At 40.2% G+C, this 20425-nt stretch overlaps 1 protein-coding gene across 1 annotated transcript in view; it reads right to left on the reverse strand.

Annotated features, from left to right (window-relative positions):
• Positions 1-68: 68 nt before the first annotated feature.
• Positions 69-20425, reverse strand: part of LOC106962025 (collectin-12) — a 48755-nt gene continuing 28398 nt past the window's right edge. The window contains exons 3-10 of the mRNA XM_015056169.1: positions 9698-9820; positions 5418-5504; positions 4289-5332; positions 3725-4210; positions 3079-3215; positions 2873-2982; positions 2030-2175; positions 69-1932 (exon numbers count right to left, since the gene is read on the reverse strand). Coding sequence (XP_014911655.1) covers positions 1922-1932; positions 2030-2175; positions 2873-2982; positions 3079-3215; positions 3725-4210; positions 4289-5332; positions 5418-5504; positions 9698-9820 — 2144 coding nt within the window. The 3' untranslated portion in view covers positions 69-1921. The remainder of the gene's footprint in view (positions 1933-2029; positions 2176-2872; positions 2983-3078; positions 3216-3724; positions 4211-4288; positions 5333-5417; positions 5505-9697; positions 9821-20425) is intronic.

Raw genomic sequence — 20425 nt, forward strand, 5'->3', positions numbered from 1 at the left:
AGGTTTTCCCTTCATTGTTTTGTAATTTAAACCTGAGTGCAGAAAAAAAGCACATTTTCTACAAGTAGAAAGGCTCAACATATGGGTTTTATTTATACTGAGGGTCCTAGAGATGAACCAGTCGACTGCCTTGACAGTAGGATCAGCCATTTTTTCCTTTATTCTCTAATTTTTGTTTGGCAGAGCAACTATTTAAAAAGAGGTATTTCTTCCTCATTCATTAATAGCATTTAAACATTTGTCTTTTAATGCATCATCCAAATGATGATGCAGGTACATCTCAGTAAATTCAAATGCCATTATATTTATTTTGGTTATGAAATACAGAACTTGATACTTTAGAATGTAAATTCATTACAGACAGTGGGGCATATTTCAGGCAATTCATTTTGTTAAATTAAAAATGTTGGTTTACTGATAATAAAAAGGATTTTAACTGAAACATTATTTGAAGTCCTAGCATATAGTGATGTGGAAAACTGCTGACTTGATAGCTGTCCTGCAAATAGTAGAAATCCTTTGGATCTAGTATGAGGAGGAAGGGAAAGTATTGCATCCCATGTTTTACTGGAAAGCTAAGTGGAAGGAAAAACTGGTAGAAAGAGGTGAGAAAGCAACAAGGATAACTAGAGCCTACAGAGGACTCTAAAGCAAAGTTCAAAAACCTGTTTGAGGCAGATTTCTGGGATGTGGAATAAGGCTGGAGTTAATGCTGCAAGAACCACCAGTTCCAGACATCCAGGAAACAAAATAACTCCTGAAGAACAGGAAAAATATCAGGATTGCCTTACATAAGTCAAGGAGAAAAGTGACAAGACTCTTTCTCCAGAGCCAGCAACGCAGCCGTCAAAGCTGCATGTGCTTTCATTACACCTCATCAAAACCACAGGATGATTATCTCCATGCCACGTTGTATTAATGTAGTATTTCTGCAATAGCAGCTGGGCTCAAGTACTAAGTTAAAAACTGTAGGACAGGGACAAATACATACATGTAATGTTTTTTTTTTTAAAGTTATTAAAATTATTATATAGAATTGCTTAAAATAAACCACTTCTGCAATGAATCTGCATGATCTTCACCTTCAAACCCAATAAATGAAACGTGCATATCACATTCTAATGTGTTAGGATGCAGCTTTACTGTGATGCTCTTGTTTGAGTTCAATAACAACCAGATAAAGATTTGGTACAAATGATTTTATGGCCAAATAAAAAGAATCTTATAATTACTTCTTATAACATTCAGAACTATTAGCTCCAGCAAACAACGTACAGCTTTTTTTTTTTTTTTCTCTCATATGTGCTGCAGTCCTTAGATTCACAATCGGCACATGAGACCTTAAAGAAGAAATTGGTGCCTGACTGAATTAGGCACCGATTAATTTGATTGTGGCATTTTCCTTATACATGTACCTTCATTATATTTGTATTTAAATGAAAATAGTACATACACATTCATGAGGTTAGATACATGTTTCGTTGAAGACAGTATGTCTGCTATGTGCTTTTTTTTTTTTTACTTATCATTTTGCACATTGTAATCTCTGAATTATACAAAATTACAATCCTTTTGACCTTTATAACCCTTACACTTCCCTATAAAACTTGGCTAATGAAACAAACATTCAGGTGTTTAGTTGTACAAGTACAGGTATATAACATGTTTTATATAGAAAAATCAGTTGTTGATTTTTTTTTAACAGTTTCTCCTCCATTTGGATGTCCTGCTGTATTGCACTTGCTGGTAATGATGCACTCGAGTCTCCTCGGAAGACACAGTTTCGGAAAAACCGCAGCCCCTGGACTCATTTCAAAATTGTCTCTTTCCGCTCTCCGTCCAGACTGTCCACAAGCCCCTTCAGTCAATCAGTGCTGCATGGACGAAGCTGAGCTGCTCGCCGCGCTCCTTTATTTAACTGCTATGATTTTGCTGTAAAGACAAAAACGAGAGCAACCCTTAAAAACGACTGCCTAAATAAATGCAGGTCAGGCTGCAAATACAAATCCAGACACTGAAGCAGACTTACAGGTCTCCAGTTCTTTCTCACAGATATAGCTAATGAGATCTTCACAGAAGAAATCGTTCCATAGACCTTCGTGGATTAGACCTGCACAGTCTTCCCCCGACTCATGGCTGTGGCCCCAGTTGTCAGGCTGGCCGGGCTTCCAATTCCTGCAAGTGGACAACAGGGGGCCACCACACATTATAATTACAACAGTCTTTATTTACAGTAACTGCACAGTGAGAGGCAGGTGGAAAAAGAGCACAAGTTTACCTCCGAAAAGAAATTTGTAATAAGAAAAGGAACATTTTTGGCTTCCGATTTGCAGTGTTAAGGATTTTTACATCACTACATTTAGCTTTAATATGTTTTTAGGGTCTTCTATATATTTTTATCCCCCCCTTTTTTTTTTTTTTTTTTTACATGTTCTATGTTAAGAGAATTGGATCACATTTTGAAATGGTTTTGATCTATTGTTTGAACTGTTTTGTAAAGAAAATTATGCCTTAGTTTTCAGTGAACAAGTTTAATCTTACATTTATAAATCATTTTATTGTGCTTTTTTTGTATTGGAATAAATGTTTAGCAGATAGTCTACAAATAAATTGTATTGGGATATTTGTGAAATTTCAGTATGCTGATTAAAATGGACTTAAAGCAGACCCTGAGAAGGTCACTTTAAAAGCCAAATCAGGAGGGTCAGAAACATAATAAATCACAAGGCTTACCTAGTCACGATATAAAACTTTAAACATACAACACCACTTGTACAATATATCAATGCCAAAACACACTTAATTAATTGGGATTACATCATTCTGGAAGCAAAGAAAGAAAAAAAACTCTGAATGTTGATTTAACACTGACGTGAACGCAGGAACTGTTCCATCCACCCAGCGCCACGCATTCTCCTCTTCTCTGTCCGTCAAACCCATCCAGAAGTAGCCCTTTCCAACTATTTGCCCCTCCAACCATTTCTACATGAGGGGAAAAATAAAACAGTCAGTCACAAGTTGAACTCGCAACAGCAGCTCTGTCTGTGTTTACAGCTGCTGACCACATATACACGTCACCTGTTCTTCCTTGTCGCTGATGATCAGCAACGTTGCCAGTTGTGATTCACAGTTAGCTTTTGAATCATCAAAACTGTCCAGGTCTTTGGAAAAGTAGTAGCACCTGTCGTTGTAGTTCACCCAACCAAGAGGGCAACCTGCAAAACGTTAAGAGATTCCATAATTAGCTAATAGGAAAATGCACCAGATTCTTCTCGGATGGAAAATTGTGCAACCACTAATAATCAGATGCTGGTGGTTTAATTTCTCTTAAGGGTAAAGTTTCATTAATTCAATTTAGTTTTACAAAGCGCCACTTCACAAAACAATTTATTTTGAGGAAAATTATATAGTAGATTAGATACAGACATAGTGAAAGATTCAAGTTCCATTACATACATTCCAACTTCACTCAAGTTACAAAACAATGCAGTAAGAATCAGTTTACTATGCCAGCCGGGAAGGTTTTTTTTTTTTTTTTTAATGCAGCACTTCATTAAGCTACTAAATTTAGAGAAGCCCCTCCTCCAGAAGGGGCATGCGGCCAGTTTCACTTCATTGCATCTTTAACATTTACATACTGTGAATTACACATTAATCTTCATAAGCCGGCCATTGAAGAACAAGATAATGTTTGGAAGCATTTAAAGAAGAGAAAAGGTTTTACCTGGGGCTATCAGTGCACGAGGAACTGCCTCTTCCTGTGGAAAAGGCACTGCTGGACTTTGAATGGGGATTCCTGGTAGCCCTGGTGGTCCCACAGGCCCTGGGGGCCCAACTGGTCCAGGTAGACCCCTGGGGCCTTGCTCCCCAGCTGGTCCAATTGGTCCGCGGATGCCTGGTGGTCCTTGCAGTCCTGGTACACCAGTCTGGCCATCTCTTCCAGGAAGACCAGCCTGTCCTGGTTCTCCTTTAGCTCCTGGAGGTCCAGCTCTGCCTCCTGACCCTCGAGAACCTTTTGGTCCAGGGCTTCCAGGTACACCCGGGAGGCCCTTTAACCCTGGGAGACCTGGTGGTCCCGGTGAACCCTGTTCTCCTCTAGATCCTCTGATTCCTGTAGGTCCCTTTTCACCCCTCTCTCCCTTGGTTCCCATCTGACCAGGTGGTCCTTGAGGTCCTCTGTCCCCTCTTGGTCCTCTCGGACCAGGCGGGCCTTCAAATGTAAAAGGTAATTTGAAGTTAGGAAAAATTCTCAAAAGCAGTTCAGGAAAGGCTTCACCCGATTACTCACCCTGTAAAATAGTGAAGTTTGTTATCAGCTGTGAGTGCTTGGTGTCCACCAGCTTCATTTCCTCCATGACAATAGAGAGGCTGGTGACCTCCTTGTCCAAGCGGGCTGCCAGCTCCTCCTGTTGTGACCTCAGGCTGGATGCATCCATCCTGACGTCTGACACGCTGTCATTAAGGTTCTGCAGGACGTCTGAGTGACGGCCGATGGTCTCAGAGCAGCTGCGCAAGTCATTGAGGTTCAAGTTTATGGCTCCCAGAAGTTGCGTGGTGTGGCTCATGTTGCCCGTAACGCGGTCCATAGTTTCCTCCAGCTCATCCACCTGCATCTCTACCCGGTCGAACTTTGCGGATGTGAGGTTGCTGAAGTCCCTCTGCCGGTCCATGATCGCCCTGAGCGTCTGGTCATGACCCTCAGCCAGCCTGCTGGTGTTCTGCAGCTGGCTGGTCATAAAAGCGAGCTGTGCCCCCACGTCTTCCAGGCTGTCGTTGTTGGCTTTAGCCAGAGTCGAGGCATTGCTCGCTACGACCTGCAGGTTTTCCATTTTCCCACGAAGCCACTCGGCGTCGGAGTGTGTCTGACGCGCCGTCTGCTCCAGGTTCTGATAGTCGTTGCGCATTTTGTGAATTGCTTGGCTGGTTTCATCGACGACCCGCTGCAGAGCTGCAATGAGGCCTCTCTGCTGGGCCTGAGTGAGGTTCAGGTTGCTGATGCTGAGAATCGCCTGACTTTGCAGTTTCACTTGCTGCTGTAGCTCCCTCTGCAGTCTGGCCGTGTCCTCCTGCAGGCTCTCGATGATGTTGCCGTAAGACTGCAACGTGCCGTTTACCGAACGCAGGGCGGCTGTGTTGCTGCCGAGACGCCCCCGAATGGTGCCCTGGCTGCTCTGAATCTCTGAGCCAATGCTCTGCAGTTGACTCAGCTTGACCTGATCGCTGTGGACGTGCTCCTGCACCGCAGACAGCTGCCTCTGCAGGGCCCAGACGTTGCTCTTGAAAGCCTGAATCTCCGTGGTGGTGTTCTCGGACTTCTCTTCCGTCTGGTCATCTGAAAATGACCACCAGCACATTGAAATGGAGAAATCTCTCCGCTGTCTCACTTTTGTATTCTTTTCGTACTAGTAAATACGTACCAAGCTTTTTTAGATCTGTCTCGACCGCAATTATCTTTCCGCCATAGCTTGCAATACCTTCAGACACACTGTCGACTCTTTGCACCACTGCAAAGCAAACAAAGGGGGTAACGCAAAGTTTAGTGTTATAACAAGCTCGTACTTCAAAAAGGCAGAAGGACCTCCAGCTACAGACATCATCATATAAAAGAGCTCAGAGAGGAACTGATGAAAATATCTTATTAATACTACAGGAATTCATCTGCATGTCTTGTAGGCATGTAATAAAGATAGATTTTATTAAAGTCATTGCTTACATTAAGCAAAAAAAAAAAAAGACAAGAGGTGAATAAAAGAATTTAGAAATTGCACAACACATGTATGTGTTCAGGAAAAGACAAATAGAAGAAGAAACAATGACTCAGCGAAAATACTGGGTGGTCAGTGAGTTGGACCAAGGTGAGGCTGCATGGAGGGACACAGGCCAGGGCACTGGGGGACAGGAACTGACATCAGGGTGTGTGTATGTGTGTGTGTGTGGGGGGGGGGGAATGGGGGGTGAAGGGAATTCTTCAGTAAACAGACGGATCAAAGACAACCCACTGGAGACAGACACTGTTGCGGGGAGGCTCTTTGCGCCCCCACAGGCGACACCAGCGTTCATTTCCTCTGGAATGCGTCTGGGATTCCAGGGATGCAGGCCACTTCTACCACCAGCCTCTCCAGGGGGACACTTCCTCCAACTGGGAGCAGCATGGGTTTTTCTACCAGGAGACTGTTTACCCCAGCAGCTAAGAAATACGTAAGGTACAAAAGGCCTTTTACCAGAAAGACAAGATGCTGGGATAGCATAATGCTGATGCGTGCTTAGCTACAGGTTTCGTTTGCAGTCCAACTGACAATAATGCCGCAAAATGAGCCGAGAATACTACTTCCTGAGTTTAATCCTGAAGGTAAATGAAGCGCTGATCTTCACTCCATTGTTTTATCATAAATCTGAGCGCATTAACAGAGCCTTGTAAATTGCTGTTGTTCAAATTAAATGGAGCGCATCTAACAGTCCACGCACCCCGATTAAAATGTTGGTTTTGTGGATGCAACTTTTGTTTTTCATACACAGGATGAGATTGACAAACAGCTTTTGCATATACAGTATATAGACTAGACTAAGGAGCAGAGTTTAGAGTCATGGGATTACGTTTCATCAGGTGCAATTATGATTTTTGCAAAGATGGGTGAGGTTATGAATTGTTCCCAATGCCATTCAGTTTTAATCCAGACCTTCATTAGAAAGCAAATGATTTCCTTTAAACATCACAGTGAGTCCAAGCGTACATCAAGTTTTGCAATGGTCCAGTCAGATGAAGGTTTTTTTTTTACAAGACAAACTTTTATTTAACACACAATTATTTCATAAGGCTTTCTTTGAATATGAATGAAAAATGCAATCTGCAATTTTCTTAGTGAGCAAACCGTTGGTACTTTGAACTTAACTATTTGCCTTCTTTGAATTTAAAAATATAAACTGGAGGTTAACGCCTCGACCATCAACACTGATGCAATGAACTGAAAACAACGTATTTTCTTACTGGAGGCTTCAGGTAGCTTTTCAGCTGCAGGGATGAGACATCTAAGCTCAAATAAAGAATTAAAGCTAAGTGTTTTAAAAGTCACCCATCTGCCACAGAAAAATGTAAAGGCATATTAGTATTCATTTATCTCCTACTTTCTTGTTTGATTTTTCAAGGTTTTGTGGCACTAGAAAATCTTTTAAATTAGAAGATAATGTACTTTGTTTCCTTAAATGTAATGATTTTCTTCCACTACGTTGTAAATGCGAGAGGTCGAACATATTAGGTTTCTCATCATGCAGCCAAGACCTTTGGTGTTCAGTGAGCTTACGATTATAATGAGACCTCCTGTTAGCAGCTCTTTGTCTCACCAGCGGCCTTCGCGGTGGCCAAGTATGACATGACCGTTCTGTCTCAGCACGTCTTCATACACTGTAAATCACGACTGCAAATTATGACTTCAAATCTGTTAGAGTTACAAAAATAACAATCGCAGGAATCATTTAAGGGGACGTACCATTACCACGACTCACCGCGCCTTTCCTGGAAATACAACCTTCTAACACTGATGAATCTCCAGGAGAAACTTAAGTGTAAGTTCTGCGTTCCTATTCTCAAAAGTATGTGATATGAAATCGAACGTACTGTTGAGCCCACCCTGGTTGTGTGCAGCTATGCAGGCCCTGTAGTCATGCTCTTCTGGCTGATTGGTTTATATTTGTGTACCTACTAAGCTAAGGTCTATGTGTGAAATGTTTGCCCATGCTGTCAAACAGATTCATCAAATATCACCTACAGTAAAAATGAGGTCACTTATTGATCACACTCCAATCACTGTAAGGACTGAGCCCCACAGTAGGAAACGTCACTGTTTTCTGGGTTTTGGATTTACAATACTGTTGCCATTCTGTTATTGGGACTATTTTTACAGTTACAGTTGGCCAATTTGGAGAGATTTTGAAGGTGAAAAACCTGTAAAACATCTGAGCAGGATGTCCAAGAACTCCACTTTGTCATTTTATGGTCAATGCAAATGCATTTTTATTAAAGTGACTTGGCAACCTGCAGCAGACTGAATTTTGTTTCTCTTCTGTTTCATTCTATAGGACATGATGTGATCCTTTCTTTACATCTTTTAGCCTACAGTTATTCATGATTCAGCAAGGGGTTAATTCTTTTCTCACATTGGTGTAGATTTGCTTAAATTGTTTTTCTTTTATTTAAAGGTTAAATGTTAATGTGAGAAAAGGGAAAATCTGTTCACAATACCATATTTCCTGTTTGTCTGTGTTGCTTTTCATGTGTCTTACTGTCTCTAAGAATTTCAGTAGAATTTGTTAAAAAAAAAACAAAAAAAAAAACTTGCTTCCCTCCTTCAGCATTTTTGTGCAGATGAAAAAAAATCCCAGACCTCCGCACTTTAGCCAAGCCGATCTCTGGCGCTACAAACCTCAAGAAGTAATTGAATTCTTGTAATTTGTGCGAGCAGGCCCTTTAAATTTCAGCTTTGAGTGACTGCCTTTCCTTCCTCTTCCTCCGTTTTTTTTTTTTTTTATTCAGCTCATTTGTCTCCACCCCGTAACCTTCTCCCAGTATTTTTCCATCACACTCCCCAAGCATACACCTCTGGAGAACCTCTTAATGGCTTTGTTGGGCTGAACGTCCCGATTCTATTTTTTCCAGTTCAGAAATCAGTTCTGTAGTCTTTTTCCAAGTTTGAATCCGTAATGTCCCTGCTGCAGTTGTGCTAAACATTCCCATATGTACCCTCATTACTTCAATTGGTGTAAACGGCATGAACTTAACATGTTTTGGAGGTTATCGCTGCGCCTTGACCGCCTGTACGACGACAGTCTCCTACGTTTTGAGCAAAGTCGGTCTTTCTTGTTCTACGCTGCATGTTGTCATGCAGGTCTAATTGTTGCCAGATGGGCATCGGGTGAACTGAGTGCAACTTCAGGAGAAACCCACTAGAATTGAGTTTTTACTCGTACGAAACGCTGCTCTGTCAAAGGAACCACAGTTCAAATGCTCTCCAACCTCCAGATGGTTATGTCAGCAAGACGCAGACCCCTCTATGCACTTAACATGTGTGCTTCTCTCTGTTCTCCATCACTGACCCACACAAAGCGTATCAGTGCGGCTGCTTTGTTTCGACGCAGCTTGACCTCAAGTATAGCTGGAATCCGGAGACCTCCGTAACAGATGTAAGTGTTTCTGTGTCTCACTTCATTTGCTGAAGTTTTGACCTGCCGTACTCCTGCCTTTTAGGCTAGTTTACGCTCGCAGCTGGGCAAGTCACCAACCGGTTTCTTCATTGCTATCTCGAATCACAACAGTTTTATTTTATAAGTCAGCTAGGAAGGAAACAGGGTTACATAAACCACCCCCAGGAAATCTAGACACATCTAAGACTTAATACATAGCAGACCATTGTGCTAGCCTTTTAAAGTTTTCGTGCGCGGTGATTTAAGCTTCCCCGTTGGTGAGCTGGAAGAACAGAGCCTCTGCGGAAAAGTCTCAAAATAGAAAACATGCAAAAGTGTCCATGGAAGCAACCTCAGGTTTCTATTCAGAATGTTTTTCTTGAAAAAAAAAAAAATATAGATTACACAGATTTTTGGTAACTATTTACTCCATGGTCACATTTTGATTTTGCTGATGATATGCATGAAATGATATGATATATGCATGAAAGGAAAAACTGTCAGAAGAGAAAACTCATCTCACCTTTGTATCCAAGAACAGCAACAGCAATAGTGAGGAGTGTGCACAGCACATAGAGCAGAGCTATGGAGGTCTTCAGTGCCCATTCATTCTTACACTTTGTGCATTGGGTGCCCTCCTGGATCCCTGGGTGAGAACAGTGAAAACCACATGATTTAGTGTGTTTCATACTGGAGCAAAAAAAAAAAAAAAAAAACCGTTTAGCATGGACATATTGTTGGAGTTTGACGGTCACTAGGGGAGCTTGAAGTTCCACATCTGGATAAACAGCCCTTGGGTCTACATTAAAGGGAGCAACAGTTCCCTCCGGGAACGGGCGGTGAAAGGGAAGGGGACACAAAAACAGCCACCCGCCCTCCTCTCCCCCCCGACACTGCCTTGTTTACACTCAGTAACATGCTTGTTTCCCCGAACTCACGGATCACTCAGCAAAGTCCCCTTAACTTCATTGTACTTTTGTTCAGCACAAACTCTGGCCCCTCCTCCTCCTCCTCCTCCTCCTCGCAGGATCAGAGTCAAATCAAGGTCCTCCGGTTTACGAGGGCACCAGTGGAATATTCCTCTTTGAGGATATTTTTCATAACAGACGAGTGGCAAGATCCACAGTGCTGCCGGGAACACAGCTGCATTTCATTTTCAATTCAGGAAGTGTGTGTCTGTGTGAGTGGAAAGGTTGGGAGGGCAAGTGTGTATGTGTGTGAGTGCTGAGGGGGGGTGTTGTAGCTTTTATGCACCTGGAGTAGGACTTCCTGACGATTCTTAGGTGTAGTATAAAGATATCAGTCACTCAACGTTTGAAAACAGTCGAGCCGGCAGGAATCATACATCGTGCACGTCTATTCGAGAGCGATGAGGCCGCGCTTCAATAGATTACACTCGCAGCACTGATTGGTTTTTGCTAGATCCCACTGGGATTTTAGATGCCAAAGTTAATAGCACGACTTGTCCTTATAGGTGTAAAGGGACTGCTAATGGTCACTGAGAGTTAGGAGTCAGTTAAGCGCAGGACGGGGAGTGAAGGTTTCTGGTGAAAAGTTGGGGGTTGGACAGAGACAGCTCTTTTTTTTCTTTTTTTTTACCATAAATTCCACAAATGATATCACCAACAAAATAGGTGATTTTATATTCATTGATGTTTTTTTTTTCTTCTGTTGATAGATTGATTTACAGTCAACATACAGATTTGGGTCAAGTAATTTATTAAGAGCTGGTCCTTACCAGGTTCCGACATTATTTAAATCTAAACTCAACGTTGCAAAATCTCAAAACGAACAAAGTAAAAAAAAAAAAAAAAATTAAAATTAAAGATCATGTTTCCTCAGGCAAACTGCAAAATAGTTTGAGAGCTAAACCTCAGACTCTACAGTTTATGACTGCATCCTAATCTCAAACATGACAGAAAAAAGGCACATTTAATTTGCCGCTATAACCATTGGTTGGGTTTTACTATGTTAATTTTGTTCTTATTTGCAAACACAAGCTGGACTGGTAGTGTAAAAGAATATTTTCTGTACATTTAAAGTCGTGTTACAAATTTCTGAGAAGCTGAAAGAAGTTCAAACCAGAAAGTTGAGCTATCCACCAGAAAAATGTGGATTTTTTTCCATCTTTAAACAGTTCCAATCATCTCAGTCTTCACAGAAACTTCCCTCAGGAGTAAAATCTCAGAAATCAGACTTGTATAAAACTGGTAACAGCTAGCTAGCAATTTCAGTTAGATGCGTTCAAGTGGCACATCTTTACGAGTAAGGTGTTAAAAACTGGCAAGAGGATTGCCTGATTATTGAATATCTGTGTTCGCCACTCATGTCTGTTGACCTCTGATTTAAACCATTTAAAAACCCGATGTCTGACTGGTTCGAGTAGAAACAGCAAAGACAGGAACAGATTTGTGAAGTTAAATGCAATATTCCAATTTGCTATAGCTAACTCAAATACCATCAATCTACCCAATTTCTTTTGGCAGTACTTCCTTACTCTTTGCATATTTTCTCTGCATTCATGTTGTGAACAAAACCTTCCATCTTGCTGCTCCACACTGAAATTAAAAACAAAAACAAAAAATAAAGAAAATAAAATGGAGTGACTGAAATACAGTGATTTCATTTTTGGCCACTTTGCCCCACTGCAAATCAGCATGTTAAGATTCCTTGCCAATTACGTCAGAAACAGTTTATAAAAGCGAGGGAAGGTTTTTATCAACATTAGGCTCCACTATAGAAACATCTGCTACAAATGTGGGAGTGGGGAGAGTTACTCAGCAGAAATCTTTACTGCAAGCAGAAAAGTGGATGCTGGGAATGCAGCCACAATGAAACGACTCCGTTTTGGAATCATTCATGTCCCTCTGACATATATGAGGAGTTCTTTTATGCACACTCAACAGTGAAGCATGCATATCGGTCCATCACCTCACAGAAATCAAGGCGCTTCTGTCCAAAGCTGCTGTTTCGGAGTAAACAAGCTGAAAGTGTTTGTTAAATCTGCGGAGGCAAACCGATACAGACACACTTTGTAGGTTATGAATGATGTTTAGATGCTCCGTAAAAAGCTGGATACTTTTGGTATGGTGGTCAAATACATGCAACATGTGGCTGATCAGTCAGAGATAAGGTCACATTACTAGATACAGGAAACAGAAACTTGTTTTTTTTGTTGTTGTTTTTTCATATATATTTCTGGATGGGACATCTTGTTTTGATTCAACGCTAATAACTTCATGATCTCTCAGGTAGAAATACTAAATATTTGAAATGACTGTCAAGAGGTCTATTTTGGCTCTGGAGGAGTTGCAGGGATCCCCAACTCAGGTGGGGAAATGTGATTAGAGGACCGTTTTAGCGCTCTCACAAAAAAAGAAAAAAAAATCGATCCAATTTGACTGTTCTTCAGTTATTTTCTAAAACTATGTGACGAGTTTATATGCAAAGACCTGCAGTTCAAACTGTACCAAAATGAGAATGCAAACAACTTTGACTCAAACGGATTGAATGCCTATTGTAAGCCACACTTTTCAGATTCAGGATTTATTTTGAAATTTGAAAATTGAAAACCATGTGTTTTTTTTCTTCCACTTCACAATTACAACAGAGTTTTAATCTATCGCATAAAATCCCCCCAGACATACGCTGCATGCTTTGGTTGCAATGTGAAAACCTTTGAGGAACTTTTGCAAGGCACTCTATTTACCTTAGAGGTCACATACGATGCTATACGAATAACTGCTTTATATGAAAAAGGTAAAAATAGATTATAAACGACAAATCACCAGTAACTTATCATAAAATGAAAACTCTGAAAAAGGCTGAGAGAGAAACCACAGCTTTAGCTTTTCCATCAGCTGATGCACAGGCAGATGAAGTCAGGTCACACGGGCAACGACTTGAAAAATAACCAAGGAAGTGAAGCCACAGGCTGACAGCCACACTTTTACTCCCTAGCAAAAGAAAACAAAGCTTTGGAAATAAAGGGTATTTTCTGAAACAAGGACACTGCGAGAGCTGGCTTTGACATGTTACTAACCTCACTTTGTCACTATGTTCTTTGGCTCAGATTCACTCATTGTTTCTGCAAAAACCACAGCGCTGGTGTGATTGAGAGTGTTCACCTTTTGTGATGTCGATGCATCTCCAAGTCCGTGTCATTCATCAGCCTAATTTCCTAAAACAAAAGCCTTACCCAGACACCAAGCCTCTGAAATGCCAAAACAAAGTCCGTGAGGTCACAGTGATACATGAGCCTCTTACATTTAAAGGCTGTGTTTATTTACAGTAAACAGCGGCAGGAACGCTATAGAAACCATGGTGAACACAAGGCCGTGTGATGCTTAGGTCACAGAAACTGTGATTTGGACCTCAGCCTCGCTAAACACTTTCAAGAAAGCAGAGAGCAAATCTACTAAGAGATTGGTAAGAAAATTACACCTGGCACCAAAGAGAAACAGCAGTTTAACACAAATTGCAGCAGTGGAGGAAGAGTTTACGACCGGAGAGGAGGTAACAACACCATAGGGATGTAGAAGTGATGGATGTACGGTTATATGGAAATTTACGCTAGAGAAGAAAAATTCGTCTTTGGTTTTCACCGGTTCTGTGCGGGGTTTAATAGAAACAATGAAAGATGTTTATACATTTCCACGGCTCCATTTCACCTTCTCTTTCTGTTTAAATTTCTGATTAGAGCCGATGAGTTCGTGCCACTTATTATGGGGATTAATAGCATAACAAATTTCGGACTTTAAAGACAAATCTGAGCCATTAGTTGGGTGATTCTTTTAAAAGCAAGAATTAGGTACACATGTTTCCATTTAACTATTAATTCTCTCTCATCTACACAAATTTGGATTAGGTCACATATCCCACAAATATATTTAAGCTTTTACAGCTGTCTGCATGATCCTGGTTGAGTATTGGGATACTTTTCTGATCACTAACGGAAGAACCTACCAAATTAGTTGGTTTCCCAACAAGGAACTGAATGGAAAACAGAGTCCATGCATTTTGAACAGAAGTGAAATCAGGAGCAATTCAACAATCTTAACATTAACCTGATTTAGCTGTTTTAAATCCAGTCCTGTTGTGTGTTGAGGATCATTTCAATGCTGGAAAAGCCAACTGTGGCCAAGAGTTCACCGTATGGCCAAAACTGTCACCCTGAAATTTGAGGCATTCAAGAACAACCCCACAAACATCTGCAGCCATGCTACAGATATTTGTCCTTTAAAGTCTGGAGCAGTAGAATGGTTGAGTTTTTGCAGGAATTTCAGAAAATGTGCAGAACACCGCCTTTGGCAGTCAGAGAGAAAAATATTTGAATAAAAAAATCCATCATAGGGTGTATGTATCAAGCAAAGAAACCCCATCTCAAATTGCTCACTTCTTTTCTAATGTGCAGCTACATTCTTGAATTCATCTGTAATTTTAAAGGCAGTTCTAAAGAGCTTTCAAAACCAGACTTGTTGATTTATATATTTATAAGAGAGAGCATCAATTTGCATGGGAAGTGAATAAGAGATCAAATCTAAGACTAATATAAAGTTAAGATTTGAATAGCAATAGAAAATGTGAAGCACACTCAGAACAACCCACGATGAAAAAACATGCATGAGCATTTAGCTGACTGGATTTTGTAGAAACCGTTGAACCACACTGACAACCATCATGATGCAGCAGAACATCAATGCTCTGCTGCTGGATTTCTTACACAAGTGTAAGAAATTCACCTGGCGGTTTCCTAAAATCCAGTTTGAATCTTTCCCCTCATAAAATATGTAGTTTCCACCCTGTTAAAAAAAAAACCTCCATTGTCTACTAGCTTATTCATTCTTAAGCTATTGTGTTCACGCTACTTCCAGGGAAAATAAAGACACATGTTTATCCTTTTGACAAATCTAATCTTGTGATGAGTCATCTAAAATTGTGTAATTCATAGATCTTGCGCACAGCACTGCCAAATCCCAGCGTGTTTGTTTCCTGTTGTTATTTTCCAAAGTCTTGTAATATGTCAAACCATCTGTCCTTCGTTACTAAGATGTTTAACAGGATCTCTGACATAATGTAATCTGGGCCAAGTTGTTTTACAGTCAGAAGGCAGATGACGGCCCAGTAAATGAGTCACCCGCTGCTCAAATTTCTCAGTGGGACGTTAAAGGGTTTTGCACTAAATCAGGTGGGGGGCCCCCGTTCATGTTTTTGACAAAAAAAAAGAAAACGCTGAGGTTCTGGCTTGAGTGTCAAATTAGGCACTCAATGAGAATATTTACTCTGAGGAGGATTTTGTTGTAGCAGTAATGAAGAGGAGAGAGAGAAAAAAAAGTAGTTTTATATCTTGAGGCAAAACGCCTATGAGTTCCTGTGAGTGTTTTGCTCTAATGGAGGCAGCAAATGGAAATGTTGTGCATCCATGCTAAAAACGTCTGCTGGTAATACATTTTTCTCTCGCAGTGGAGGTCCTGGCTCTCGGGATGCTTCCCCCCTAATAACTGTTTAGCAGCCTGGAGAATACATTATGTCCTTCTACATGCCTACTGCGCTCACTTCGAGGTTGTACCTGGAAAGTGATGTAACCAGAGGAAGGGCAGAGAGTTGAGGCCAAAGTTCTGGGTTCCCTCTCTGAGTTCATCAGAAAGCTTTGGCGCTTTGCTAGGAACTAACACCATCCCGGCGTCTTGTGTGGTCTGGTTCAGGCTCGGTCTCTTGTATTGCATGTGATGGAAAAGATACGCCTTCATCACACGAGACAGTCAGACATGAAGCCCCAAGCCTGTCAATAAAGGAGGGAAAAGTAGGAGATGTAAAGATGAGAGAGCCAAGTTTAGCTACAAGCAGGATGGACTGGGAGAAAAGCTATAAACTAGAGGAGGAAAGCAAAGAAAGACGTAAGAGCTGGACAGAGAAACGGATGATGGACAAACTGTGAAATCCATTCACTTCTGTCAAAAGAATTAGCCAAGAATCTCTCCAGCACAAAGCCACAAGACAGACCAACCGTACAAAAATGGAAAGATCAAGAAAAACGTGGCACTTCGCTGACAGGAGATCTCCCAATGTGCCTCCAACATCAGACCCACTGCAAAAATGTTTTTTTTTTTTTAAATCAAGCTTATATTATTTTACAATCTCTCAGAAGTCCAGGCTCTAAACACCTTGGCTCTGTCAAAGTGTGAATTATGTAATGGGGCATGGGGATGGTGTTAATCTGCTGAGTCTGAGCTGCCAACATATGTACACAGAGCCAAATTGGGGAGTAGGTGTGTAGCGTCCAATTTTTGTAACTGAATCTTAGTAAAATGAGATCACATTTATCCTTCAAGCACCTCTCTAAGTTATGACTTTAGCTAAAAGATGCACATGTGAATATGTCAAAACATATTCTAAAAGGCCACCAGAACTAACCTAGTTACTTAATCCACCATAAAAGGCCACCAGAACTAACCTAGTTACTTAATCCTTTCATTTATCTCCCAGACAGTCTGGATTGCTTTTGTTTTTGCCTAACTGAAGTCTCATTTTTCATATTTTATTAAAACTCAGCACTTAGACTGAGGTGATTACAGTTAGATCCACTACTTGTAACTATCACAGAGTTTACAAGCCCTTCAACAAAAGTGTGCAAATTTAAAGCTCCATTTTGTTCCCCACATTACAAGATACTGAGACTTGTAATGTGGGGAAGTGTGAAGTGTTACATGGGAGGAGTGCAATGTGAGATTGTAGCTAAAAAGGCATATGATAAAGTCGTATCTTAGCTTACCAATAAGATGATTACCATGCAAGTTGCAAATAAACTTGTATTTTTATAAAAAAAATATATATATTATTTACATATCATTTCAAAACTGAGTTGGTTCCCCAACTTTGTTGTGTACAGCATAGGCCCTGGATAAAAACATAGACATTTGCACCACTACTGAAGAATGGTGCTAAAGTTTATATTAGATTTTCAGTTTCATATCCAACTTATTCAATGCTGTTTTATGATTCTTTATGTCCACAAAACAGTTCTGAAACTCATGGCCATCGCTCACAGGTCACTTATTGGCCAGAATGAAATAAATCCTGAGAAAATAAGCTCAATGGCACAAACCCCAGATGTAGAACTTAGTATTCCTGGATAGTTTCAATAAATTACCAACAGAAGCTTCTTGACAAATTTGAGTTTTAACAAAATAGCAAGTAACATAGTTACATTCTTTCATGAACAGTGATAACCCTTTTGTGCATGATGCCCTAATCATTCCCTATCTAATCACATTCTTGCTCGCCACAGAATATTTTCCCTTAAAAATTGACCATTAATGTGCTAACAGTGATCAAAAAGAATGGACAATGCTAAATCAAAACTAAATAAATTATATTGTACTTCAGTTCTCGTAACAATAAAGTTGGCAAGTCAGACAAATAAGCTGGTATACGTAGTTGAAGTCCATTTCTAAGGCTTTTCACTGTTCAGTTCTTGAAATATGAAGGAAGTGATGCAACAATATCATCCAGGTTAAGTTGTGAAACATGATGTTCTCACATGCTTTTACCTGTCTCGCCTGTTTGCATGTAAAAATACCATTACAAGAAGTTGCCAAGATGCAAAGTATCACGGGATCCTGGAAAAAGGTCCATTAGGTGTTAAACTAAAGGCCTCGCTTTCTTTCAAGAAACTTTAATTGTATGTGCTGTGGCATTCTGGATACAAGGTACAGTCTGCAACCCACAGAACATAAATTATTAGTAAGCCCAATGTTGCCATAAAACTTTCCTCTTCTAATGACGCTGAAGTCGGCATCTGATTTATTGTTTCAAAATCTTTGCCAAAGTAAAGGAACATTTCACTTATTGTAAGGAACCTGGGCCCTATTTACTATCTCTAGTTTAAAAAGGTCAAGTCCAGAACGGAACAGTGATTCTTTAATATATTTATTGAGATTTATTAACCCTTTGTTGCTTGTACAAGAACCACCATAGATAAATGACCACAACAGATCAACGCAGTTCAACTGAACTACCTCGTTTAATAATTATTCGGTAAAAAAAGCAAACATCAGTGATTACCCTGTTATTATAAAGCTGAACAAAAGCAACATGAAGCAGCATTACAGGAGATCCTGTGGGATAAAGTCAGTTCTCTACGGTTGTTACTAAGGTCGGTGCACAGCAGACGTATCACAGCTTTTTGGCTCCGGTTGCGAAAAGCTGCTGAAGTTGAACCGATGAGAACAGATTTCACGGCTGTCAATCCAGAACAACAAGCTAAAAGATGGCAAAACTCTCTGTAAAGCCAAAGTCAACACTGAGGCTTGGAGTTTGATATCTCAAATAGATGTAAGAATAATCCAAAAACAACTTTATTGCAAAATTACTCCCATTCAATTTTCAGGAGGTTGTGTAACCCAAACGTGTCCCACTACTACGTAACTGATATGAAAGGTAAAGAAGTCTCCGACAAATAGTTTTCAGATGCTGTTTCCTCAAGGCTGCAGCAGCATCCAGAAACGTTCCTGCGTTGCTTTGTCCACTCACCTCCCACGAACTCCAAGTTCCCCCACTCGACTGTGAAACTCGGCGCTTGCTGCAGTTAAACAAACAGTTCATCTTTCCAAAAAAATTTATCAACAAAGCAGTGGGCAGTGGGAATGGTCTTACTCAGCTTTGAGATTTGGGGCCCACAGAGTGACTTGGGTTTTGGTTTCAAAGCAAAACATCGGAGCTTAAGCGCTCCAAAAGTTCTAGTCCTTGAGTGTGCATGTGTGTGTGTGTGTGATGTCCTTTGGTTTTGTGTGTGTGGCCCACTGCTTAATTACCATCACATTAGCATCCAGAACTCGATAGTCTGCCCACACTCGACTTTAAAGGGAAAACAACGCCGTCAGCAAGGAGAAAAGTTAGTCAGAACTGATTCCAGGAAAGCAGGAAATATTTTGATCTAGAATTCAAAACACAATTCAAAGGTCATTTTAAAACTACCAAAAAAAAAAAAAAAAAAAAATCTTTGCTTAAATCACTAATGTCACACTCTTCGTTATATCTCTAAAATCACAAAACAACACAAACTGTAAATCTTTAATTGTTTGTCATAGCTTTAAACCCACAAAAGCACAAAACACAAATTCTGGCTCGTTCTATCCGACCTCCTGCTGTTCGCCTCAAGTGCCAGTCAAAATGAAGAACCCACTACAAAGACCCCCGGTGCAGATGGAGCGCTGGAAAGCAGTTCAAAGGAAAAACAAACAGCTAAATGTCACAAATCGGAGAAAACCAGGAATAAAATAAATACAGTGACGTCCTCCCTCTGATGAGCAGCTGGAATAATAAGCCCCAGAATGGCACTTGGGGTATAATTCAACTTGAGCTTTTTTATTTTTTTATAAAGAACAATCTCTTAAAATGACAACTGACTATATGAATATGTTTTTTAAATTCTTTTTTTTTTAAGTTGTTGTCCTTTGCTTTCAACGTAATAAAATGCTTTATGAGAACAGTTTGTAATTCTAAAAGTAACAAATAGGTCACCAGTATGGTGAAGATATTTTGAAGGGCATGTTTTAATTACTGACCATTCTTAGCAATTTAGTCATAACCACAGAGGCACAAAAAACAAAAACAGCTGGAAATACTTCACTATGACATCGGTCTTATTTCAATCTATAACTTTTATGAAAATACTAAAGTTGTATGCTGGGAAAGAAAACTGAGAAACTGTTGCTTATGGTGCAATAATAGTAAGCAGTAAAAAAAAAAAAGCCAGTTCTAAGAATCAGATTTTTCATGGACACTATTATGCAAATTGGAGTTTAAATCTATTGTCTGAGCCCAATCCGGACTAAAATCATATGCTTAATGGTTTTTATAAAAAAACCTGCAATACAAATAGCACAAAGAAAATAAATGAGAACGTGCAAAATAAATTTTATAAAGTTGTGTTAATCTACTTACTAACAAGGAGCAACAAAAGTAAGATGAAAAAGTTAATTAGACTGTAACAAACACAGCTCACTGCACAACTAATGCAATCACATAACCTAAAAGATTTGCATTTGACTCCTCCTACAAGTCGCAAAATGGAGACGGAAGACGCTAAACAAAAGCTAAAAACAGGAGAAGTAACACTACTGAGCCAAAATACTTCCAGAGACCTGGAAGTATTTTTAAACTGGTAGGTGACGACAACGCTGGCCATGTGCCTCTAATTAGAGTTAATTAGTCACGTTGAATCGGGATGAACACAAAGTCTATGGCCTCA

Source organism: Poecilia latipinna, unplaced genomic scaffold (genome assembly GCF_001443285.1).
Source record: "Poecilia latipinna isolate Pla-1442-1.1 unplaced genomic scaffold, P_latipinna-1.0 Scaffold59, whole genome shotgun sequence".
NCBI lineage: Eukaryota > Metazoa > Chordata > Actinopteri > Cyprinodontiformes > Poeciliidae > Poecilia > Poecilia latipinna.